Source organism: Aptenodytes patagonicus, chromosome 24, assembly GCF_965638725.1.
Source record: "Aptenodytes patagonicus chromosome 24, bAptPat1.pri.cur, whole genome shotgun sequence".
Lineage (NCBI taxonomy): Eukaryota > Metazoa > Chordata > Aves > Sphenisciformes > Spheniscidae > Aptenodytes > Aptenodytes patagonicus.
Genome location: NC_134972.1, coordinates 4022103 through 4045133, shown reverse-complemented (window position 1 = coordinate 4045133; position 23031 = coordinate 4022103). Strand labels below are relative to the sequence as shown.

The 23031-nt window shown below is 62.5% G+C and overlaps 3 protein-coding genes across 4 annotated transcripts; 2 read left to right on the top strand and 1 right to left on the bottom strand.

Moving 5' to 3' along the window:
- Positions 1 to 2492: 2492 nt before the first annotated feature.
- Positions 2493 to 8182, bottom strand: BAG4 (BAG cochaperone 4). 2 transcript variants are annotated; one of them, XM_076358842.1, is made up of 4 exons: positions 8099 to 8182; positions 5748 to 6008; positions 5133 to 5375; positions 2493 to 4003 (listed from the first exon to the last, which is right to left on the bottom strand). In XM_076358842.1, exons 1-4 carry the CDS (start codon positions 8180 to 8182, stop codon positions 3500 to 3502), a joined length of 1092 nt encoding a protein of 363 aa, XP_076214957.1. In that variant the 3' UTR covers positions 2493 to 3499. The 2 variants fall into 2 exon arrangements, with proteins under 2 accessions (XP_076214957.1, XP_076214958.1); XM_076358843.1 differs by lacking the exon at positions 8099 to 8182 and adding an exon at positions 7559 to 7740.
- Positions 8183 to 8344: 162 nt separating this feature from the next.
- LSM1 (LSM1 homolog, mRNA degradation associated) lies at positions 8345 to 11820 on the top strand. Its single transcript, XM_076358844.1, has 4 exons — positions 8345 to 8439; positions 8888 to 8956; positions 9943 to 10058; positions 11307 to 11820. Exons 1-4 carry the CDS (start codon positions 8394 to 8396, stop codon positions 11475 to 11477), a joined length of 402 nt encoding a protein of 133 aa, XP_076214959.1. The 5' UTR covers positions 8345 to 8393; the 3' UTR covers positions 11478 to 11820.
- Positions 11821 to 13510: 1690 nt separating this feature from the next.
- On the top strand, positions 13511 to 22928 carry LOC143170564 (G protein-coupled receptor kinase 5-like). The gene is made up of 16 exons (XM_076358965.1): positions 13511 to 13608; positions 18581 to 18676; positions 18825 to 18937; positions 19825 to 19902; positions 20135 to 20235; positions 20308 to 20400; positions 20489 to 20552; positions 20628 to 20768; positions 20847 to 21037; positions 21122 to 21159; positions 21356 to 21445; positions 21540 to 21748; positions 21830 to 21967; positions 22049 to 22186; positions 22281 to 22412; positions 22513 to 22928. The coding sequence occupies exons 1-16, from the start codon at positions 13557 to 13559 to the stop codon at positions 22630 to 22632; spliced, it is 1794 nt and encodes a 597-aa protein (XP_076215080.1). The 5' UTR covers positions 13511 to 13556; the 3' UTR covers positions 22633 to 22928.
- The last annotated feature ends 103 nt before the right edge of the window (positions 22929 to 23031 follow it).

Below are 23031 nucleotides of genomic sequence, written 5' to 3'. Positions count from 1 at the left end.
TGCCCGCTGCCCCCGGTGCACAAAGCCCCTGCCTGCAGCCCCTGCCTGCAGCTGCAGCTCTCGGGAGGGTTGCGCAGCCCTCGCAGCCGGCAGCAGCCCGAGTGGATCCATGCCCAAATGCCATCGCAGGCAGGCGATGCCAGCGCTAATTAGAACTCTCCAGCCTAAGTCTTGACTTCAGGCTGGTCATTACACCCCTAAGCCGGATGCGGGCGGGCGGGCAGGGGTGTGTGGTGTCGGCACAGCATCACCGGGAAGCACGTGCCTTCGTGCCAGTTGCCTCCCACGTGCGGTGTGGACGAACACTTGGGCATAGAGCACTCTGCAGCATAAACCGCAAGACACTGATTTAATGTTGTTTTTTTAATCTTTCTGTGCCCCTTTCGCCTTAGCGGAGATTGAGAAACCCTCCTCTGACAGCGGGTGCTGCTTGCAGAAGCGACAGGCAACCCTGGAATAAGAGTTTGGTTTCTGTAGAGACGAACCCTGTGATAGACAGACATGCTTTCTAATTTGGGATTTTGTGATGTGGGTGGATGCTGTAGATAAACCAGTTGCCAGGAATTGTCATCCCAGTGCTCACCTCCCCCACAGCAGTTACTGGCTAGGCAGACTGAATGGCCAGAAGTGCTGAAATCCTCAGTTTTGCATCTGTAGAGCAAATGGCTGCAAACCTTGTCCGTGCAGCCTTGCCTGCGCAGGGCCCGCGCCAGCTCGGTGCTGACACAGCTCCTGCCCGTGCCTCTGCTGCAGCGTCTTTCTCCTTTCAGATTGCCATCTGAGCTGTGACCCACTTTGGTCCTGCTTTGAAGGAGACGGGAGGCGGCGGGGACGCAGCGGGGATGGATGCGGTTATGTCAGTGGGAGTTTTCTGCAGGCTGTGGTGTGGAAGGTATGCCCTGATCCCTGCTCTCAGTTCGGGTCAGCTTTGGGGGAAACACGTAAAACCCACCATCTGCCCGAGGGACCCAGAAACATCATACACAGCCACGTCTTCTCACAGAGCTGTTCAAATAACCAGCCCCGCTGAAATGACAACCTGCCATTTCAGCCCACTTTTTAATGTTCTTTCACGCGCTTTTGACTAGAGGTTTACATAATTCTCTGCCAAGTCCTTCCCACATGCGGGGACTTAAAACTCCGGAAGAGGAAATATTGTAAAGGAATACGTTACCTTGATAGGTTCAGCACCAAAACACTGAAGAAGAAACCCACCTCCCTCCTTCCTCCCAGATTTTGTCTGGCTCGTATGCCACGCACACACTTTCAGTTTTTCTTACGGACAGATAAAGGTATCATTCTTACCACGTCTCCACAGAGGGAAACCTTTGTCCCAGTCCACAGAGCACTGGTGATACAGCAGCTGAGTGTACATTTTTTTGTTCTCTCCTAGCTGTCTGCATTGCAGTGCTACCGAGGTTACAAGGTACCAGGATTGCTCCACGCTCCTCCTTGCACAGCTAGAACCTACTTACCCCTTTTCCCTGGCAACTGACAGGGGAGGGAAATGAGCGTTAGAGCAAACAGGATGCAACAAACAATACAGTTTTGTTCCTGATGCAATTCTTGCTACTGAAACAAATACAAAGAATAAAGTTTCAGCCAGCTCCACGGATTCCTAACTGAAGCTGGCTGCTGGCTGCTGCTTTTCACGCACCTGTAAGCAGTGACTTGCTGCAGCGCCTCTGCTGATAACACCACGTCCTCAAAAAAGCAGCAGGGCTGACGCATCAGTGCCCTGTTTGTCTATTGCCACCTTACTCAAGTGACGGCAGCAGAAAGAGCTGTGAAAGCCCATCAGTGGCGGGGAGGGAGACCTGCCCTAGGGTTCTGTGTGCAGTATAGTAACAGGGCATCAGTCTGTTCATTGTGATCTGCTTTATCTCCCGGTACAGCCACCGATCCTCAAAAGTCAGATTTCAACGCTGTATCCGAAGCACGGATAGCTTGGCCTGGCTGCTCTCTGCCTGACAAGAGGACAAAATAAAATAGCAACCAAGCGTTTACCCGTCCCAGAACATTCAGCTGTCTCCTGGCTCACCTTGGACAGGGCTGTTTTTGCAGGCTGACCGCCACACGTGATCACGGACACATCCAACGAGCTGCAAAGGTCAGTCCCATGCACACAGCCCCGTCTGGGAATGATGTGGGATCTGCCGGGTGCCTTCAGGACATCGGCTGGCCATCAGCCCGCAGAGCGCACGGTCAGGGCACTCCCAGCCTCGGGTGTGCCAAAGACCCCTTCCAGACCCCTTCCAAAACACGGCCACCGGCCCTAGAGCCACGGCTGAAGGCTCCTGGAGCATCTGCACTGCTTGGGAGGCAATGGGGACCACTGGACCGCGGGGCACCCCCCAAACAAGCATTCTCGGAGGTAACTTGCTGCATTTATCCCTAACCTCGGCCGATGAGGCAGCCTGGCTGGTGTTTTGGTCTAAGTTACACAACCTTGCCCACAACTTCTTTTTAAAGAAAAGAGACTTTGAGACGTCTTAATTACAAAATAACATTTAAAAGTTGTCAGGGTTTATTATCTTGTCACACACAGTAATGATCCACTTAACGTGTTGTAACCAGAAGGTTAACAGTAGGCTGAGCCGTTCCCTTCCCCTCCATATTGTACAGTGCCACGAGTACGGCGTTGCAGTGGAATGCAAAACTTGCAGTATGTGGAAGTACCTTACAATTAAAAAGTGGATTTTTACCCAAGTGACCTGGAAAGCGTTTCAAAGCATCCTGCCGTTTCGGGTTGCTCTGCTCTGACATCGTTTCTCTGCTTGTACCCGTCCTTTTCAGCGCCAGAACTGAGATTTCCAGGCTGTGTTCCCGTGCCCACGGGGGACACCACGGACTGGCTCTTCACGACAGAGGAGGAACAGCATGACGTGACATCCGCTTGCATTGACTGGGCTACCAGCGTGGTCCCTTTCTGCAGCACTTCAGTGTAGCTACTTGAGTGCACTAAAACCAAACAAAACCCCACGACGACACACAAGTTTTTATGGTGAGGAAGCTGAAAATACACGCAGTGACTGACAAGCCCAGAGTCTTGGTTTGTGGCTGCACGTTGCAGTACCGTTGTGACCACATCTGACAAGTGTTCCAGCTGTGGCTGCAGGAGGCACCTATAGATTGGGCCTGGTTTGGGGAATTTTGTACAGTGATTTTCTTCCTGCTGATGAAGAGGATGCAGATCCCCACAGAGACCTCTACAGCGTAAGTACCTCGAATGGTTCTGCTTTTCCAAAGCCTGGAACGAACAAACAATTCAGTTTGCTGCTTAGACCTCTCTTAATTTGTCCATTGCCAAGTTATTTGTTGGGGCTGGGCTTCTGGGTTGGGGTGGGGTTTTTTGGTGGTTTTGTTTTGTTTGTTTTTTTAACTCAGGGCTTATTGCTATTCCATTGTCAATAGTGCGTAGCAGAAAGAGCTGAGATTTAACAGAACTAAAACTCTTTGGAACCTCAACAACAGGCTGTGTGTTGTGACTGATGCGCTTTCACAATCCCTTTCTTTCCAGTTTTTCTAGTATGGCCTGAATTCTGTGGACGGACTCTTTCCTGGCCTGCCGAACACTGTCCTGGCCACCAGTCTCGATGGAATCCAGTTCCAACAGCAGCTTGGTCAACATCTCCTCCAGAAGCCGGTAGGATTTATCTGTCTTTTTTCCTACAAATTCATCCACCTCTTGCTCCAGCTGTTCAGCCTCCCCCATAACCTGGAGGATTCTCTGAATCTCTGGCTGGATGGCTGCAGAATTTGTTGAAGGCTGGTCACCAGGTTTAAAGCCAGCCTCCCGGTTCCCAGCCAAAGGCTTCCGAGATGCACTGTCGTACATTTGGGGCTGTGCGCTGTACTGCACCTTGGGGTTTGAGGGGGATGGCTTGGCGTTGAGCGGAGTGGCTGGCTTGTGGTCATTCATTGTCCCAGAGTGCTGGTGATTGACATCAGAATAGTAGTTGTGTAGGTTTGCACTTTGCTCAGGTTTGTCGTAAGCAGTATCCTACAGTCAGAAGGGGGGAAAAAAAAAAAAATCTTTTAAGTGCATTTCCCTTAAAGCCAGGTTTTTAATCTTGCACTCAAAAGGCAGGCAAGCAGGGCTGAGGGAATTGGGCAGCAGGTGACACCGTGACTGCCTTGAGGTGTGCATGCTTGGGAGGACAGGGCAGACCGGATTAGGCATGACATTACCAGGGATCTGGGCAGCATTTTCGAGACTGTCACACACCGTGATGTCGTAACACATGACGTCCCTGCGGGCTGGTACCCTGTGTCCTGCCAAGCGGGCTGGTTTCTGCAAGAAGTCCCAAAAAGGGACGCGGGACCCATGCTTCAGTCCCTGGCCGTTAAAGAGCAGATCCCCAGCAAGAGGCACATGTCTAGAAGAAACGGCGCGAGCCACTGAACGCTCGTTACCCACGAATAGGGAAGATGCTAAATAGGTTTCAACACGGTCCCATTTGGATATTCTGGAGGAGAGACTTCTCCGCAGCTAGCACACCTTTGAACCGTTCCCAAAGAACAGCAGCCCCCACCCCTGAACCCACACATCCCCCCATCAGGGCTGCTGCCGCACATGCCAGCGCTGCTGCCTGGGGACCAAACCTCTGGAGAGTCATTTGACTCCTGATCAAACCCAGAGGAAGCTGAGATGAACAGACCCCACCAAATGCATCCTTTCCTTAGATTTTTTGCTTAAAACATTCCTCAGCAGAGGATGACTGTGCCCAAACCAAGCACTTGTAGAGGAATACCAGAGTCTGCAAACTGACCCGCAGGTTAGTCCCACACTCTACAGGAGGATTTCTGGCAGCGTTAGCTGCTTGAGAGAAAAGAGTTGGACAAGCGAGACAAGGTCTGACCCGTTTCAAGACCTGCCCTGGGACATCTGGTATCTCCAGTACCTTTCTGGAATTACAGCCGTGGATTTTGGTTTTCTGTATGCAAACAGGAGATTTTGCTGGCAGTACTCTGGATACCTGCTGCTTTGTTTCTGCCTAAACTAACTGTGCTTGGCAAAAGGGGCATTCCCAGGAGACAGAGGCAAGCTTTGAGGAAAGCTGTATGATCTAGGAGGTCTGACCGCAGCCGGGACCCAGCCCAGGCACATGCTGTAGAAGCATCAGCTGTACCTTTGAGTCCCACGCCGGAGGGTGGGAAGGAGCTCCGCTGCCAGTCCAGGATGGGTGCGAATCGGAGACAAACGGGTTCCCGTGTGCCGAAGCAGCGGGCCACGCGTAACGCGGCTGCACCCCATAGACGGTGGGGGGAGCCCACGTGTCTTCCAGGGGTCTGGGCTGCGGCGGAGGCCCCTGTGGCGTGACCCCTGGGTTGTTGTCTCCATATGGATACTGTGGGATGGGCATTCCCGGGGTCTGCAAGAAGAGGGGGAACAGACATAACCCCTGGAGTCGTTCCAAGCACCGCTCCCTCCAGACAGCCCTGGGAACAGCCGCGGCATCAGGCTTGCTGCCTGATTCCTGCTTTCCTAGCCCACAAGCTTGGATTCTCTGGAGAATGGGGTGACCACCAGTTTTTATAAGAATAAAACCAGGCAGGGCAAGCTGCCCAAGGCACAACAGCCATTAGGACCCACGGATCCATCGGAGGAGGCACTGTGGGCTTTCCCTCCGCTGGGGCCCCATAAAACAACTTCTCGTGCCGCGGGAACTTCAAGCCCAGCAGCTGCACTGACACCAGGGCCTGCCGGGGCTGGAAATTGCTGTGGCCGGTGCCTGGCCTCTTACCTGCGGTGGGGAGTAGCCCGGAACCTGCTGCCTCCTGAGAGAGGACCCTTCGGCGGGGCAGTCCGGCGGGGCGTAGCTCCAGGGGGGAGCAGGCGACGGGGGCCGGTACATGCCCGTGGACTCCGCAGGGTAGGGTGTCTGCGGGAGCCCGGAGCAGTAGTACCCCTGTGTCTGCGGCAGGCCGGCGTAGTGCGGGGCAGCGCCGGGAGCTGGAGGGTACGGGGGGCTGTAGGCTCCGTTTGCGTAGGGAGAGTCCATTGCCTGGGGAGGAGGGAAGAGCAGAGGAAAGGTGATGGGACACAGGGCAGAGGGGCTCCGGTCTGGCCCAGCAGCAGCCCGGGGAAAGAGGACTGACCCTTCCTGCAGCGTTTAACTAGGGGATTCCTTCGTCCCCAAGCTGATTTGTCCCAGTTTTAGGTTTTCCTGCTCTAACGTGGCTTTCTGTTGGCCACTGTCAATAAACGCCTGTCTGCCTCACACTTCGGTCCCACTGCCCTCGCAGCACGCTCAGGGAGTCGGGCAGCGTCAGGGGCATTACAGGGGGATAGATTTGCCCGGAGCGTGGGAAGAGAGGGGATACACTAAGCTTGGCCCTGCTTCACTCAGCTAAGCTTTGGTCAGAAATACGCGTACAATTCTTCGCAGCAAGCAGCCCTTACGAGGTTCAACCACGTCAATGTAGTCACCGACTGGTGGATGAAAAACACTCCAGGAAAGTTCATTTCCTCTTTCAGTTTGCAAACAGAAATGGTGCAAGCGGACGAGACGAGATCTACCAGTTCTGGGGCCCGAGGAGCCGGGTGTTCAGATCAGCGAGCCGCAGGTCGTGCTGCAGCCGTGGGAGCAGTCGGGTTTGAGAACTTGTCGTACGAAAGGTCTGTACGTCCAGAACATTTGTGAGAATGTATCTGAATACATTCAAGTAGTCAGTGTATACTGAACGTGAGCTTCCATCTAACCACAAGGGCGACAATTAAGCGTTAGGATTTCAGGAGCTCACGGATGACTCCCTGTAGCTTTGGGCAAAGCAGTTTTTTGCCAGTGAGCTGTTTCACGGAGGAGAGATTGTATCACCTGCGTGCCAGGATTTATGAAAGAGCCGGCTCAAACCTACACGTCCCGTAGGATCAAAACAAACCACAGTTATGTCTGGGCAGCAGACAACCTCTCTGGAAAGAGTAAAGCCTTTCCCTTCACACAGCATTTGCGCAATGGCCCCTAAAAAAAGCTATTGCTGCAATAAGAAGGACAAATAACAGATCCCGGGAAGAGCAAATCATGGGACCGAGGCGCAGCGGGACCGGCAACGCTTTTTCCCCCCCTCTGCCCCGAGCTGCCGCCCTGGCGCGGCCGGCTCCTTTCCACCGGTGGGGTCTGTCGTACAAATGCCGCCGCTCACGTGGCTGGCATCTTTAGCCTGCCGTGCCTTGGAAGAGGGGGACGTGGCAGGGATTGGATCCTCAAGCCCCACACTCACACCGGGGGAGAGGCCGTTCTGTCTGTCGGTGAAGGGTCGGTCAGCCGGGACCGGGACACGTCCTGGCCGGCGATGCCCAGCTCTCACCAGTCATCTCGGCAGCAAACCAGCCAAGGATGGCGGCGTTTCCCCGGTGATCTCTTTGTTAAAATGCATGCCCTAGAAACGTCACCTTGAACTCGATACGAAGGTAAAACTTTACCACGTTCGTCATTTTATGTATTTTTCTCCAGTTAAACACCTGCCCAAACCCCATGGGACGGGAGAGCAGATTTTTAACGCAAACGGACCCTTTCGGAAATCGAGCTACGAGGGCTGAGAAAAATAAACAAACCAGGCTTTAGGAGGCAAGAGCCGCGAAGATCCGGACAGCACGTCACGGCTCGGTGACGTTTCCCTGCGACTCGGGCCGGGTGTATTTTGGCTGTATTTTTGTATTATCGGAGCTGGCCCGCAGAGCCGGGCTCCGTCCTCCCACCGCCGCCTTACCCGGGTGGCGGAACCGTCCCGGTCGCGTCTGTAGGGTGGGAAACTCAGCTGCCCGTTAGCGGGGGGAGCAGAGACCAGGGCTGCAGCGCTGCCCTGCCCTGCCCTGCCCTGCCCTGCCCTCCTCCGCGGGACGGCCCCGGCGGGCAGCCCGCAACGAGGCGGCGCCCGCCCGGCAAGGGCCCACGCCCCGCGCGGGGCTCTGCCCCGGTCCCGCTGCGGGCCGAGGGGACGCAGACCGCGGCTGGCCCCGGCCCGGCCCGGCCGCCCCGGGGACGGACAGCGGGCGGGCTCCAGCCCCGGTGGCTCGGCTCAACGGCCGGGATCGGGGCGGCCGTCCTCCCCCCCCGTCGGCCCGGGCCCGGCCCCCCGCCGCCCCCGCCGTTACCTGCGCCGCCGTCGCCGCCGGCGGGCGGGGGGACCCGGGGGACCACGGCGGGCCCGGCTCGGCGGCGCGGCCGCGGAGCTCCATGGCCGCCGCGCCTCCCCGCCCCGTCCCGCCGCCAATCGGCGGCCAGGCCCCGCCGGCGCCCACCAATCAGCGGCCGCCCCGCGCGCACGGCCGGCGCGGCTTAAAAGGGCAGCGCCCGGGTGGGCCCCGCCCCGCGGCGGGGCGGTTCCGGGGCGGCGGCGGCGGCACCGGCGCATGGCGGCGCTTCCGCTGGGGGCGGCGCGGCGGCACCATGAACTACATGCCCGGCACGGCCAGCCTCATCCAGGACATCGACAGTGAGTGCGCCGCGGTGCCGGGCCCTTCCCGCAGCGGGCGGCTGGGGCCCCCCTTCCCCGAGGGCACCGTCCCCTGCGGGGCGGCTGGTCCCCTCTGTTCCCCGTGGGTGCTGCCCCCCGTGGGGGGGTTGGACCCCCTGCTTTCCCCGGGGACCTGCCCCCCGTGGGGCGGTTGGAGCTCCCGTTCTCCGTGGGTGCCGCTCCCCGTGGGGCCGTTGGGCCCCCCTCTTTCCCCCGTGGGGCGGCCGGACCCCCGCTTTCCGCAGGGGAAGCACCGGTCCCGCGTGGGGCTGCTGCGGAAGGCGTCCTCTCTCCCCTTCGCGCTGCTGGGGCAGTTAACCGTACGTCGCTGGTTTCCCCACGCTGTATGCTGGGGGGGTGGGGAGGGGGGCGGTGTTAATGCCCACGCGTGGCCGTGGCTGACCCTCCCACTCTCCCTCTCCCGCAGAGAAGCACCTGGTCCTGCTGCGGGACGGCCGGACGCTTATCGGGTACCTGCGCAGCATCGACCAGTTCGGTACGTCTGCGCCGGGGGCAAAGCAGCCAGGGGGGCTGCTGGGGGGCTGCAGAAGGCTTAGGCCGGGCTTTGGACGTGCTCCGGTGCCAGCTGTGCGCGGGGGCTGGCGAGGAGGAGGAGAAGAGGCCCGTGGTGCCCATTCGCATGAGCTGGGTGATGCTTACCGGAGCAGCTCCCTTCCCAAACGGTGGCTTAACGGTAAAGAGGGAGTTTGGGTTTGGTGAGAGTTCCCCGTCTCGTGGTCCCCGCTTAGTGCAGCGGCTGCACCGCCTGCAGTAACGACCCCACCGCGTGCTGGTCCTGAGCAGGAGCGCGCATTTCCTTGGCTAAAAACAACATGAGTTTTAAAAGAAATCAGTCTAGTTGTGCGTAGAGTGACGTGACCGCAGGTCGCGTTTTTAGAGCGTGTTTGTGTTGTGGATTAAGCACCCGCCTGCGTGTCCCCCCGGACTTGGTGCTTCACGGAGACTTCTCCCAGAGCTGGGTGCTTTCCCCGCTCCTGATTGCGTCCAGCATTGATGCTCTGGCATCCCTTTTTGGGCAGAAATAGCCTGAGACATGTGCAGGTGATGTTTGTGCTCACGACCAAGTGCCTTGGTCCTTGCCCAGAACCTGCAGCACCAACAATGCCGTTGTCTTCTCTGCTGTCGTCGGCACGTGGTGCTTGGGTGGGCTCGGGCCCCGGTAGTCAGAGCTCGCTGTCCTGCCTGCCCTGCCTGCGGGAGCCGGAGGGCAGAGGCTGCCTCATGGCACGGGAGCTGCCCCGCTGCTCCCGAGGTGCCGCATCCGTCGCTGCAGCCGCTGTGTTTCAGCCGGGGAAACGGTCGATGCCTTCGGTGATCTGGCTCAGAGAACCCGCCGAGAGGTGTGAAAGCACCGGTGCTGTCGCTGCTCTGGGTTTTCTGCCTGGCTGGGATGAGACACTCTTTATAGCTAGAAAACACAGCCAAATATGGATTATTTTCTCTCTCTCTTGATCGCTGCAGCAAACTTGGTGTTGCACCAGACTGTGGAGCGCATCCATGTGGGCAAGAAGTATGGGGACATCCCTCGAGGCATCTTTGTTGTGAGAGGCGAGAACGTTGTTCTGCTGGGGGAAATAGTAAGTAAGCGGCTCCTTCTGCCTGCTCTCTGCCTGCTCTCTGCCTGCTCTCTGCCGGCCCGGGGCAGCGGCTCCGCTGTGGTCTGGGACTGAGCTGGTGGTGTTTGCGGTGACGTGACTCCAAGCAGCACTGCCGAGGCGGACGCTGGAGCTGGGTGTCCATCTGCCTGCTGTGAAATACGGTCACTGTCCCGTTGGGGGGGCTGAAATTTGAGCCCCCTCCCGGGGCTGGTTCAGGCTGAACCGTCGTGAAAATGCCCCGTGTATCCGAGAGCGGGGGGCAGAGGTGCCGTCCCGCAGCTGCAGCTCCTCTGGGATGACGTGAGTGGTAAAGAGCAGCATGTGGAGGGAGATGTGGGGAAGCCCTGGCCTGTGTGTGGCATTGCTGGAGGGTGTCATTAGTGGCTGCCTGTGGGGCTGTCACCTCCCTGCTGGCTTGGCACCAGGGGACACCATCTGGGATGGGCTCGGGAGGAGTCGAGCGCTGTCTCACTCCCTGTTTGCTTCAGCCCTTTGGGCTGAGCTCAGCCCGGCTGCTCCCCGGGAGCCCCCTCCCATGGACAGCTGTCCCTGCTGTCCCCGGCTGTCCTGGGGGTCCCTGCCCGCATCCCCACCCATCGTGCACCTCTGTTTTGCATCGCCTCCGCCTTTTGGTGGGAGTCGTGGAAGATGCGCGGGCACTGCGGTCCATGGGCCCTCGCCTGGAGGAAACTGTCCTGCACACACAAATCTGTGACCATGACCCAGGGGGAACCTGAGCATTTACAAGGCCAAATCCCCGGGCTGCCTTCGAGCTGGTAAGCCCAGAGCTTGGGAGGCAGACCCTGCCGCGGGTCGGCTGCTCACCTCGGGAACCGTCTTGCTCCAGCAACTTTGGCAAGAGCGATGGAGCACATCGTCCGTGGCGCAGCGGTGCCCGCTCTCCCTGGGAGCACAGAGCCTGGCCAGGCACTTGTAGGAAGCGCTCGGACGTCACCGAAGCCCAAAGCACGTGAGAGGGGTGTGTGTCAGTATCCCAGTGGAGACACGAGTGCAGATCCACCCCAGACCTTCGGCGTCCCCGCTGGCTTTTGGCCCCTCCAGACCGGCGCTGCCCTGGCTGGTGAAATGAGCTCGGCAGAGGCGACGTCGGCCCGGCCCTGAGCTGCCCCGCGGGCAGAGCGGTGCCCGGAGCATCCCCTGAGCAGAGCTGCATGTCTCAGCTGCGGCGGCTGCCTTGCGGTGCTAAACGGGCTGTTTCTCTTGCAGGACCTGGAGAAGGAGAGCGACACACCTCTGCAGCAGGTCTCCATCGAGGAGATCCTGGAGGAGCAGCGGGTGGAGCAGCAAGCCAAGCAGGAGTCGGAGAAGCTGAAAGTGCAGGCGCTGAAGGAGCGGGGCCTCTCCGTCCCGCGGGCGGACACCTTGGACGAGTACTAGATGTGCTGCCCCTCGGACCTTTCCTCCGCGGCAGAGTGAGGGGTGCTCCGTGATCCGCCCACGTGTGGGCAGATCTCTTTGGAAAGGCAGTTTTTATTTTCAGATTGTTTTCTGTGGCACAGATAACTGTAAAAAAAAAAATCATGCCTTTAGTTTCTCCTTGCGGAGAAGGAGGAGAGAAGGCGTTCGGCTGCCCTTCGAGGTGGCCAGGCGCGCTGGGGAGCGTGAGCGTTTGTGTTCAGGAGGCAAATCACTTGGTCCTTTGGGTTTGTTTGCTTTTTCCTCCTCACATGACTCTGGGTGAGAGTTTTCCTTGATGTGTAAATAAATCCTTGATCTCAACAACGATGGTTTTGCCTGTGTTCAGGTCTTGATGCTTTCCCCTCTCTCGGGATGACCACCCTCGTGCCAACTCTTGTCCCCACCAGGCACTGCGTTAGGGGGGAATGGGACCCTCGGTCCTGCTTCTGGGTGGTCTTGCTCCAAGGAAAAGCTTAAAGATGTGGCGCGATCCCTCCCTCCGGGACGGGGAGCAGAACCCGGGTACCCCCCACACCCCAACAAGGGCCGCCGGCTCCCCCCAGCCAGGCTGTGGCTGCTCCCCTGCAGCTGAGCCCACTAATTACCTGCTGATGAAGAGCTGCCGCAGCTGGGCTGGCCCTGCCACACCTGGGGCACCGGTTGCACCTGGGGCACCAGCAGCCCCTCTGCCTCCGGCAGCGCCTCCTCGCCTCGGTGCTTTGGAGGAGCTGGTGCGGCTGTGACAGGTAGGAGAGTCCTTCGTGTCGAGCTTGTCCCGATGCTGTTCGGGGCGTTCGGTGATGGCGTCGGGCAGGGGCCTTCCTGTGCTGCGGCGGTGGCAGTAAGCGGCGGAGGCAGCGGTTGGTTTTGGGTTGGCTTTGGGCAGCTGCCAGGCTGTGGGAGCCTCCTGCGTGCAGGCAGGAAAGGGCAAACCTCGGCGGCGAGCGGAGCGGGCTTCCCCTACGAAACCTCTTTCGGTTCATTTCCCCGCGAAGTCAAGCGCTCTCTCGGGGAAGTGCCTGTGCCGTGGGGGGAGCCCGAGGGGGTCCCCGCGAGTGGGTTTTCTCTTCCAAAGTGGCTCATTTCTTTGCAGGACAAGCCCTGCTCCGCTCGCCGGTGCATGCACCGAGCTCAAACAGGTCTGACTGCAGCCCTCCTGGAATGCAAACAGCCAACATAGGCAGGGCTGGCCCCCCTCGCTGGCTGGGCAGCCCAGAAAGGCGTTTCCCTGCACCCTGCAGTGTGGGCTTCTTGCTTTTGGGGAGAAAAACGCATCTTCCCTGTTGTGTTCACTCGTGTAGGCTTGAGTGGGATGTTGTGAGTTTGGTGGTAAAAAAGGCGTAAACAAGGAAATGCAATTTCTTGCTTTAACAAAAACAAACAAAAAAAGGCTTTATGGAGACGGTGGTGGCTCCTGCAGCTGGAAAATCTCCACCGGGAGGAAACGGCTTTTTTGGTTTTGTTGTTCTGCCGCTCCTGTTCTTTGGGGGGGGGGCAGCGGGGTGTTTTGGGGTGAGGGGGGGATTGGGGCAGCGATGCTTGCGGTGGCTGAAGGCGAGGGCTGCCCCGGCAGCGGCTGCCCGGCGGGGGGGGTCCCGTCCCCGGACTCAGCCCCGTGGTGCGGCTGGGACGGGGCTGCCCTCCCCGCCGGTCTGGGGTCTCGTTTCTGGGGGGCTGGGCGGGAGGAGGAGGAGGAGGAGGAAGGCTGCTCTGCTGCAGCCTGCTGTCGGGGGTCCGGGGTGGGTGCCCCCACCCCCATGGGGAGGTGCAAGGAGCTGGTGCTGCCCGACCCCCAAACCGGGGGGGGTAGGGGGGTGAGCCCCAAAGTGGGGTGGGCGCTCCCGTGCGGCGGGGCGCGGCGCTGCCCCTTACATAAGCCCGTGACGCCAGGGGGCGGCCCGTGACGTCACGGCGGTGACGCACCCCCGGAGGCGGCCGGTTGCGGCGGGAGGCGCCCGGACCGCCCCGCGCCGCCGGGCCGGGGCAGCGCCGCGCCGGGCATGGTGTGCGGGCGGCGGGGCTGCTCCGCCGCCCGCTGCGCCCCCCCCGCGCCGCGCCATGGAGCTGGAGAACATCGTGGCCAACACCGTCCTGCTGAAGGCCCGCGAAGGTACCGCGTCCCCCCCGCCCCGCTGCCCCGTCCCGGGCTGCATCCCGGTCCCCGTTCCCACGCTGCATCCCGGCTCCCCTCCCCACGCACCCTCCCTGCATCCCCCTCCCAACGGGCGCCCTCGGCCCGGGTCACCCCACGCAGCCCCCCCCCGTGGGTACCCCGGGACCCCTCCGTCCGGCGTGGTGGGAGGCCGGGTGGGCTCATCACGGTTGGCATCGCCGAGCCTCCGGGAGGGGACGGCTGCCCCGCCGCTGTACCCGGTGCTGTGGGACGTGTCTGTCCGTCTGTCCCACCCACCCTGCAGACCCAGGGACGCGGGGCAGAGAATTTAAAAAGCGATTTGGGTGCCATTTCCCCAAGCGGTGCGTGTGCCAAGACGCCCCGGGCTCAGGACGCGGGTCAACCGAGAGCTGCTCTGTCCGTCCATCTGTCTGTCCATGCCAGCAGGACGTGTCTGGCGTGGACGGGGCTCGCGCGAGCAAAACTTTGCTGGTGCCAGGACGGCTCGGTGCAGGCCTGAGCGAAACGGGCGCTGCCAGGAAAAACACGGCCTTGCCGGTGCGCCAGCGGAGCCGGGGTGGTGCCGGTGGTGCCGGTGCTGCCGCCCCAGTTTGAGCCCTGCTGGCAGCTGGGGCGAGGCCTGGGGGGTGAAAGGCTGCGGGCGTCTGCGCCCCTCCAAAAGCGGGGCTTGGCACGGGCTCCCGGGGGAGCGCGGGCGCCTTTGTTTGCTTTTGGTTTCCTTTGGAAAACCGGCGCCCTCGTCGCTAAACCTTTGTGACCGAAAAGCAAACAGCCCAGAGAGCCACCGGTGCTGGCGCAGCCCTGCAGGCGAGGCGGGGGACGGGGCGGCTCGGAGGTGATCCCTTTTTTTTTTTTAAATGCCTGTCTTCTAAAGGTTTCCTTACCCCCATCGTGGTTGCCTCCAGCAGCACTGGAGATGCCGCGGGGACGGCTCACGTGCAGGGGCCGGAGAGGTGCTGGTGCCCTCACCGGGGAGGGAGAGGTTTGGCATCGGGAGCTTGGAGCGGCTGGCCGGGCATTCGCACCAATGCTCCCTGCTCGGGGCTGGACCCTGCTCCTGTCCCATGGGATGCACGATGGCCGCCCACGTGAGCTGCAGCCTCGTCTGAGCCGGAGCTGGAGAAGGGGGTTTTGGCCTCGGGAGCGAGGGCGAGGGGGGCTCTGCCCTTGCGGGTGCCAAACGGGTTAATGCCGGTGTGCGACGGCTGTGAGAGGCGCCGGAAGCCGGGAAGCAGAGCGGGACGAGGGCTGGGTCCCGGCCAGGCAGCCGCTTCCCTCCCTGGCGGCGTGGGGAGGACCAGAGCCACCTCAGCAGAAAGCTGATACCCCGCCAGCCATGGCTGGGGGGTCCCCACGCTTGGGGGTTCAGGCCAGCCTTGTGCTGGAAGGCACAGGGGGCTTGGCGAGGTCCAGCCCCGGCACCCCGGAGCAGCCATCGCCACCACCTGTAATTGCATTTGGCCAAATTCCTCCATCCTCAGGGTGTGCTGGGGGGGCTTGGCCTGGGCAGGCAGCCCCGCACCCCCGGTGCTTTTGGGGGTGCTGGCAGCAGCAGTCCCGTACCACGGGCAGTGTCAGACCCGGTGTTTGGACGTGGCGTGGGTGGGTGCCAGCACCGGGCTGGGCTGTGGGTTTGGGGTCTCTGTGGTTTGAGGGGCTCCCTGAGCTGCTGCCGCCCGCTGTGCCCCTCGAAAGGGCCTTGCTCTGCTGCAGGGCCCCTCGCTTTGGCCTCGTGGCCCTTCCTGTGACATGCTTGGGGGCTTTGCCCCCCGAAAGGTGGTCTGGGGGGGCTGGTCGCCCCATCTGGCCCTACGAGGGCTGCAGGGGTCTCTGGCCAATCGGACTCCCTGAGCTTTGTGCCCAGCTCTCTGCTGGGGCCGCTGGAGCTTTCGAGGGAGAGCTGATATCCCCGAGGGCTCCTAAAGCTCAGGGAGCCAAAAGGGCTTGTTCGCCTGCGGAAGTGCCCAGGATAAAAACCCAGGAACGTGCGGGCACGGAGGAGATAACAGGCGGTGAGTAAGGCTTTATGGCTCGCTGGGGCAGGGGCAGCCGGGTCCATGCCTCACCAGGCATCAGTGCCATCTCACCGCACACTGGCTGGTGATGGGGGACCTGGGGGGACATGCCCCTGCCTGCCACGGGGCTTTCGCTGCCGGCAGCTGTGTTGGTGTAACACACCTCCCCGTGTGCGCCATGTCATTTGGTACGTGGGCTCCTTTCTGCTGAAGAATGGTTTTATTTTGCTTTCAGCAGCTTTTCTGGTTGCCACGGTCGGCTCGGCGCCGGCAGCGTCCTCGTGGGGTTTTCCGGCATGGTTCACTTGGGGGGAGCTGGGCCGAGGTGAGCGCCGATTTCTCATTTTGTCTTTCCTGCTGCGTCCTGCTGCCTGGCAGGCGACTGGCTCTCGTTTGTACAGGCAGGGAGCAGGCAGCGGTGGGATGCCCCAGCACGGCTGCTGGCTGCTCCCCGCATGTCCTCTTTCCTGGCTGCCCTGACCTTGCAGAGGATGCCGCGGGAGAGAGACTGGACGCCTCCGGGGTGTCCCCGTCTGTGCTCTGCTGCCCAGCACCAAGGGGTCCATGCTGGTGGGGGGGTGGCTGTGCCCAGGCCCCCTGCCCTGCCTGCAGCCCCACGCCGGGCCAGGAAGGGCTGCCAGCCCTTCGTGCGGCTCCGCCGGCTGCTGGGATCCGGCTCCACCCTGGGAAGCCGAGGCGAGGGCAGGGTCGCTTCCGCAGGGGGGCTGCGGGCAGCGGTGGGGGACGTGGGCTGGGGTGGTCCTGCCCCGTGGCGCGCTGGGGTTGGGGCTTAGTGCCTGCACCTGCCCGGCCCCGCGTGTGCCCTGCCCGCAGGGACACGTGCACTGCCTGCACGGGTGCGTGCGCTGCCTGCAGTGGAGATGGCAGCGATGTCTCCTTTTCTGGCTGGCGTGGAAAGCCGCCTGGGCTACCATGGCACGGGGAGGGCCCACTTCACAGGTCCAGGGCTGTGGGGTGCAGCCTGATGCTCTGGGATGAGAAGGGGGAGCTGAAACCCCCGGGAGCAGCCATGTGCAGCAGGAGCAGACTGAGCACTCGCCAGAGCTCCCGCCTCCCCGGGGGTTTGTGCTGGCTTGGTACAAGGATTGTATGTATCTTTTTTTCCCCCTTTACCTTGGGGTCTTTGGGTCTCACACAGGCTCTGGCTCCATGTCCTGGTGGGACTCACGTCTCGGCTTCCCTCGCTGCAGCGACCAGCTGGGGTGGGAGAGGCAGTGGTGTCTGGGGTGCTGGGGAGGGAACGGGATGGGTTTTGCTTTGCCCGAGCACACTACGGATGGAGGAGCGGGTCCCACTCTGAGCCCCGCTTCCCCTTTGCCCTGGGGCCTCGGTGGGAGCTGGGGTGGCTCTGCCACAGGTTGGTTTTGGTGCCGTTTCACCCGGGGGACGTGGTGGGGAAGGGACATGCGTTGGGGACATGGTGCTCTTTGCCGCTCACCCTGGTTGTGCCGTGCCTGGCATGCTGCAGGGGGGACCAGACCGGGGAAGGAGGATGCTGCAGCAGGAGCCTGTATGGAGGCAAAACACTTCTGACTTGAACCTCTCTGTGCGCTCAGCTCCCCTCCTTCCCACCCGGCCCCCAGCAGCACCGTCCCAGCCCGCAGCGAGCTCCGGCAGAAGCCGGATGAGAGCATGTCCCCGGGGCTCAGCCATGACGAGCGTTAATTTATTTTTATTGCCGCAGCAAACAAGTTGAAATTTGGAAGGAGTGCCGTAAAGCGTCGGGTGGTGCGGGGTGCCGGGGGCTGATACCTGCAGAGTCTGTGGAAGAAGCAGGGAGGGAATTGTGTGGGCAGCGTGCCGCTAAGGCTGGCCGCGAAGCTGCAGCCTCTGAGCATCCCTGCGAGGTCGGGGCTGCCTGGGCCACCCGTGTCGGATGGCTCCTGGGGTGGGCGGAGGCTCCTTGCCTGAGCATCACCCCTTTGCCAGCCACCTGGGGGACTCCAGCCTGGGCACCATGGGGCGAGGGGAGCGGCTGCTCATCTTCCTCAGCCACCGAGTGCTCAGGACCCTGTGCTGCCGGTGTCAGGGTGAGCAGGGTGCCTGGGGACCCGCGCCCTCTCGCTACCGAGGCTGCTCCGCTGGCTGGCGTGGGGCTATTCCTGCTGGAGGAAGCGAGCCGATGACGGCAGGAAGCTCTGCCCGGCCGAAACGCCAGCCCCGACAGAGCCCAGCACCACGGCGTCCCACGGGCTCGCCTCGGCGTCACCGGGGCTGGCGGCGGGGCGGTGCTGGCCGGCCACCAGCTCAGAGCCGCGCTGATGTCAGGTCCCTGCAGGGATGACTTCACGCGCCAAGCATCCGCCCGCGAGTCCGGGAGGAGCGGCTGCTGCTGTAGGGCCATCCCTCTGCCCCCTCCTCGTCCCTGGAGAGTCCCCATCCCCGAGGAGGCAGAGGCCGGGCTGCTGCAGCCCTGTGTGCAGGACGAGCGGCTCGGTGGGGAGATAAGGAAACCAGATGTTTGCGGGATGGAGCAACACAGGGCCGCGGCATTGTTCGGGGAGGAAGCCTGCACCCGCCATGCTCGGCCTCTCCCGGCACCGGGCGATGCCAAGGGGGATCCCATTCCTGCCCTGGAGCAGGGCTGGGAGCCGTGACCGGGTGGGGATCCCCTCGGCTGTTCGGGGTGAGGGTCCCCTCAGGGGTCAGAGCCCTCTCCAGGGCTGAGGGCGTGTTTTTCCCACGTGACTTCAGAGTTGCCCAAAGCCCCAGTGCTGGCTGTGTGCGGGTACGTGTGTGAGCAATGGGTTTTGGGGACCAGTAGTGGTGGGATGGGGAGAAACCCCAAACCGGGTGGCTCTGCAGGACTGGGCAGGGGCTCTGCCGCCCCATTCCCCCCATTGCCGGCCGGGCCGGGGCAGTGATGCCCATCCTGCCAGCGTGACCTCTTCTCCCTCTCCCCCCGGCTGCAGGAGGTGGCGGCAAGCGGAAAGGCAGGAGCAAGAAGTGGAGGGAGATCCTCCGGTTCCCACATGTCAGCCAGTGTGATGAGCTGCGGAAGGGCTTGGGTGAGCCGGGGAGGGCTCCGGGAACCGGCAGAACTGGCTCACGGGTCCCAGCACGGCACCGGGTCACGGCCGTGCTGGGGGCACAGCGGATGCGGGGCCACGGCATGTGCTCAGTACGGTGCGTGGCACGTCCCACCTTCCCTTGCAGAGCAGGACTACGGCAGCCTGTGCCAGAAGCAGCCCATCGGCCGGCTGCTTTTCCGGCAGTTCTGCGAGACGCGGCCGGAGCTCCTGCGCTGCATCCGCTTCCTGGACGCCGTGGTGAGGGACCCCGCGGGATGCCACCGTGCAGGCTCTGCTCGGGGACGGTGACATGCAGAGGCATTTTCCCGAGATGGGGCTGGTCGGGGTTTTGCTGAGTCCCATGGCAGGTTTGCAGCGTGAGCCCCAGGGCAGTGGCTGTGAAGCGGTACCCGGGGGGCTGCAGGGGAGGCAGAGACCACCCCATCCCAGTGCGCTGCGGGTTTCTCTCTGGGTTGTGCCGGAGGAAGGGGGCTCTCTGTCCCAGCAAGCTCAAAATGCTGCTGGAGAATCCATCCACACCTGCTGCGAGGTTTACCCCGGTGCCAGGAGGTTTCAAATGCTGGCGAATGGGAAACACAAGCCTCATAAAATGACCCGTGTTTCCCATTACTGCGTGGTTTGTGTCAGCACTGGGTGCGTGCCCTGCACAGCGGGGTCGGCTTTCCAGGGCTGCCTGGGAAGCCGGGGGCCTTGGGGGGAGCAGCCGGAGCCTCTCGGGCGTGCAGAGACCCAACAGCCATGGGGGCTGCTAATGGGAAACACGTGCCTGTAAAACAGTCCCTGCTTGTGCCGGGTCTTAGAGCTCTTGCAGGACATTTTTTTCCCCCTTTTGAATAACTAGAGCTGCCCGGGCTGCAGCAGGCCTGGGTCTGGCAGCCCACTCCCCTGCCCCCCTCTGCTACCTGCTGCGGGGAGCAGTGTGGGGGACCCCCTAGGGCTGCCAGCACCACCGTGAGCCCCCGGTGCAGGCAGTTGCCTGTGGCACGGGTGCAGACAGCTCCCTCGCCCCACGGCCGGGGCAGATGTGCCTCGTTTGGGGAGGCCAGGGGCTCGGTGGGGGGCACAGGGCAGAGCCGTGCCTGGTGCCACTGTCTGCAGCACCCTCCTCTCCCCGGGCATCCCAGGCAGACTACGAGCTCTCCCCGGATGAGAAGCGGAAGGAGATGGGGGAGGAGATCATCTGCCGGTTCCTCAAGCAGGAGGTGAGTCCCAGGGGGCTTTCCCCCCGCCAGGCAGCCAGAGCAGGATGGGGCGAGGATGGGATGGGAGCAGGGGCAGTGGCGGGGGGCACGGGGGGTCCCTTGCTGGCCACAGAGCCACGTCCCTGCTCTCCGGGCATCCCAGTGGCACCCATCGCCCAGCTGGGATCATGGGTGGGATGCGGGAGCGACGTACCTGGGGTGTGGGTGTGCATCCGTCTGCTCCCCTCGGCAGTCCCTGGATTTCCTGCCCGAGGTCGGCCAGCCCCACGCCAGCCGGTGCCTGCAGGACCTGCAGAAGAGCCCCTGCAAGGACCTCTTCAGCAGCTGCCTGCGGTGAGTGCCCTGCCCAGGGACGGGCGTCCGGGGGGGCTGCGGGCAACACCAACCGTCCCCTCTCCCCTGCAGCCCCCTGCACGAGTACCTGAGTGCGGACCCCTTTGCTGACTACCAGGACAGCATGTATTTCGACCGGTTCCTGCAGTGGAAGTACCTGGAGAGGTGAGCTGGGGGTCCGGGGGGGTCTGAGGGGTCTTGGGGGTGTTCTGGGGGGCGGCTGGGCTGATGTGCCTGGGGCTGTGCGTTTCAGGCAGTCGGTCACCAAGGACACGTTTCGGCAGTACCGGATCCTGGGCAAGGGTGGTTTCGGAGAGGTACAGCCACAGGGGAAGGAGGGGGGGGCGATGGTGGGCTGGCAGGGGCTCACCCCGCTGCCATCCCCCCCCAAGGTGTGCGCCTGCCAGGTGCGGGCCACGGGGAAGATGTACGCCTGCAAGAAGCTGGAGAAGAAGCGGATCAAGAAGCGGAAAGGGGAGGCGATGGCCCTGAATGAGAAGCAGATCCTGGAGAAGGTCAACAGCCGGTTTGTGGTGCGTGTGGTCCTCTCCTGGGGGGCCGGGGAGCGGGGGGGGCCGGGGCCAGCGCTGATGGATGGGGTGGGCGCGTAGGTGAGCCTGGCGTACGCCTACGAGACGAAGGACGCGCTCTGCCTGGTGCTGACCATCATGAACGGGGGCGACCTCAAGTTCCACATCTACAACATGGGCAACCCCGGCTTCGAGGACGAGCGCGTGGTTTTCTATGCGGCAGAGATCTGCTGCGGGCTCCAGCACCTGCACCAGGAGGGCATCGTCTACCGGTGAGCGGGGCGTGGGCACAGGGCCAGTGGGGCGGCTGGATGGGACTGCTCCGTGCTGAGCTGTCCATCTGTCTGTCCCTGCAGGGACCTGAAGCCGGAGAACATCCTGCTGGATGATGATGGTGAGGAGGGAGCTACTGGGTCTGGCTCCACCCCTGCTCTTGGCTTTGGGGATGAGTCTTCGCGTGCCTCCTGGGGGGTCTCTGGCTGTGTTTTGGGGACAACATGCAGCGATGTGGGGTGGCCCTTCCCTGGGATGCTGCCCTCCATGCAGGGCACCTTCCCTGGGACAATGTCCTCACCCCCTCCCTGCCCCAGGCCACATCAGGATCTCCGACCTGGGGCTGGCTATCAAAATCCCCGAGGGCGAGACCATCCGCGGCCGCGTGGGCACCGTCGGCTACATGGGTGAGCGTGGGGGGCTGCACTGGCCGGGCTGGCCCGGGGGTCCCCGTGCCACGGCGTGCCTGGCCGCTGATGGGTTTGGGGCCGTGCCTCGCAGCTCCGGAGGTGATCAACAACGAGCGCTACACCTTCAGCCCCGACTGGTGGGGTCTGGGCTGCCTGGTGTACGAGATGATTGAGGGGCAGTCGCCCTTCCGTGCCCGCAAGGAGCGGGTGAAGCGGGAGGAGGTGGAGAAGCGGGTGCAGGAGGACCAGGAGCTGTACTCGGACAAGTTCAGCGAGGATGCTCAGGCCATCTGCAAGATGGTGAGCTGGGGAGCGGCTGGTCCCCGCGGGGGTCGGCGCTGGCTCTATCCCCCCGCCGTGACCACCCGTCCCCCTCCCCAGCTCCTGGCCAAGGACCCCAAGCAGCGGCTGGGCTGCGGGGCTGATGGGGCGGCCGAGGTGAAGCGCCATCCCTTCTTCAGGGCCATCAACTTCAAGCGCCTGGAGGCCGGCGTCATGACGCCCTCCTTCGTGCCGGACGTAAGGGGCAGGGCAGGGGCGGGCACCCGCTGCGGGGGGCGAGCCCCGCTCCCCCCGCTGACAGCTCTCTGGCTCCCGCAGCCCCGGGCGGTTTATTGCAAGGATGTGCTGGACATCGAGCAGTTCTCGACGGTGAAGGGTGTCAACCTGGACCAAACCGACAACGATTTCTACGCCAAGTTCGCCACCGGCAGCGTCTCCATCCCCTGGCAGAACGAGGTACTGGGGGCATGGGGCACAGGGGGGGTCCTGCCCTGCTGCAGCGCCGCCGGGGCTGCCCATGCCTGTCCCCCCGGTGACCCAACCCCCCCAGATGATCGAGACCGAGTGCTTCAAGGACCTCAATGTGTTCGGACCCAGCGGGACCCGCTCCCCCGACCTGGACTGGAGGCAGCTACCCGAGCCCCCCAAGCGGAGCCTTCTGCAGAGGCTCTTCCGACGCCATGTAAGAGATGGGGGAGGTATTTTTTGGGGGCGGGTGCCCTGGGGTCTCCCTGAGACCCCCCTGGCTCACTACCTGCCATCTGTCTGTCTGTCCCTCGCAGCCGGCCGACTACACCATCGGCACCACCATCCACCCCCCCAACCCAGATGCTGTGAACTCGCACCCTCCTGCGGCCAACTCCACCTGCCGAGCCCCGGCACCGGCACCAGCACCATCCTGACCCCTCCCACTGTCCCGGGGGAGCCACCGGGGCCGGGCAGCCCCCAGCCCACCCTGTGCCCTCTCAGGGTTATCTTGGACCGGCGCTGGGGCTGGGGTGTCCGGGGATGCTCGCGGAGGCGAGGCAGGATGCTGGCGCAGATGGATGCGGGCTGCCGGCACGGGCTGACGTGCCTGGGCAGGGGCTGATGGAGGGGCACTGGGGCAGGAGCAGAGTCTGCCCGGCCCCAAGACTGGCAGGTCCCCAGCCACCTTTCCCCCGGCCCCACGGCGCGTCCAGCCTGTTCTTGGGGGCTCCTGCTGCAGGACCACCCCCACCCACCCTGCCCCGGCCGCTGCCAGGGGAAGGGGCCAGGGCAGGGACCTGTTTTTGCTGCGTTTGAGCCCATTATCTTATCGC

Bases quoted from the DNA above. Each gene is read 5' to 3' on its own strand.
- BAG4 (XM_076358842.1), bottom strand. From the start codon at position 8,182: ATGGAGCTCCGCGGCCGCGCCGCCGAGCCGGGCCCGCCGTGGTCCCCC. The intron at 5,376-5,747 runs GTAAGAGGCCAG...CTCTTCTTGCAG, and splicing joins CGGGCTACTCCCCACCGCAG to ACCCCGGGAATGCCCATCCC. The intron at 4,004-5,132 runs GTACAGCTGATG...TTCTGACTGTAG, and splicing joins CTCCGGCGTGGGACTCAAAG to GATACTGCTTACGACAAACC.
- LSM1 (XM_076358844.1), top strand. From the start codon at position 8,394: ATGAACTACATGCCCGGCACGGCCAGCCTCATCCAGGACATCGACA. The intron at 8,957-9,942 runs GTACGTCTGCGC...TGATCGCTGCAG, and splicing joins GCGCAGCATCGACCAGTTCG to CAAACTTGGTGTTGCACCAG. The intron at 10,059-11,306 runs GTAAGTAAGCGG...TTTCTCTTGCAG, and splicing joins TTGTTCTGCTGGGGGAAATA to GACCTGGAGAAGGAGAGCGA.
- LOC143170564 (XM_076358965.1), top strand. From the start codon at position 13,557: ATGGAGCTGGAGAACATCGTGGCCAACACCGTCCTGCTGAAGGCCCGC. The intron at 20,553-20,627 runs GTACAGCCACAG...TCCCCCCCCAAG, and splicing joins GCAAGGGTGGTTTCGGAGAG to GTGTGCGCCTGCCAGGTGCG. The intron at 21,160-21,355 runs GTGAGGAGGGAG...TCCCTGCCCCAG, and splicing joins CATCCTGCTGGATGATGATG to GCCACATCAGGATCTCCGAC.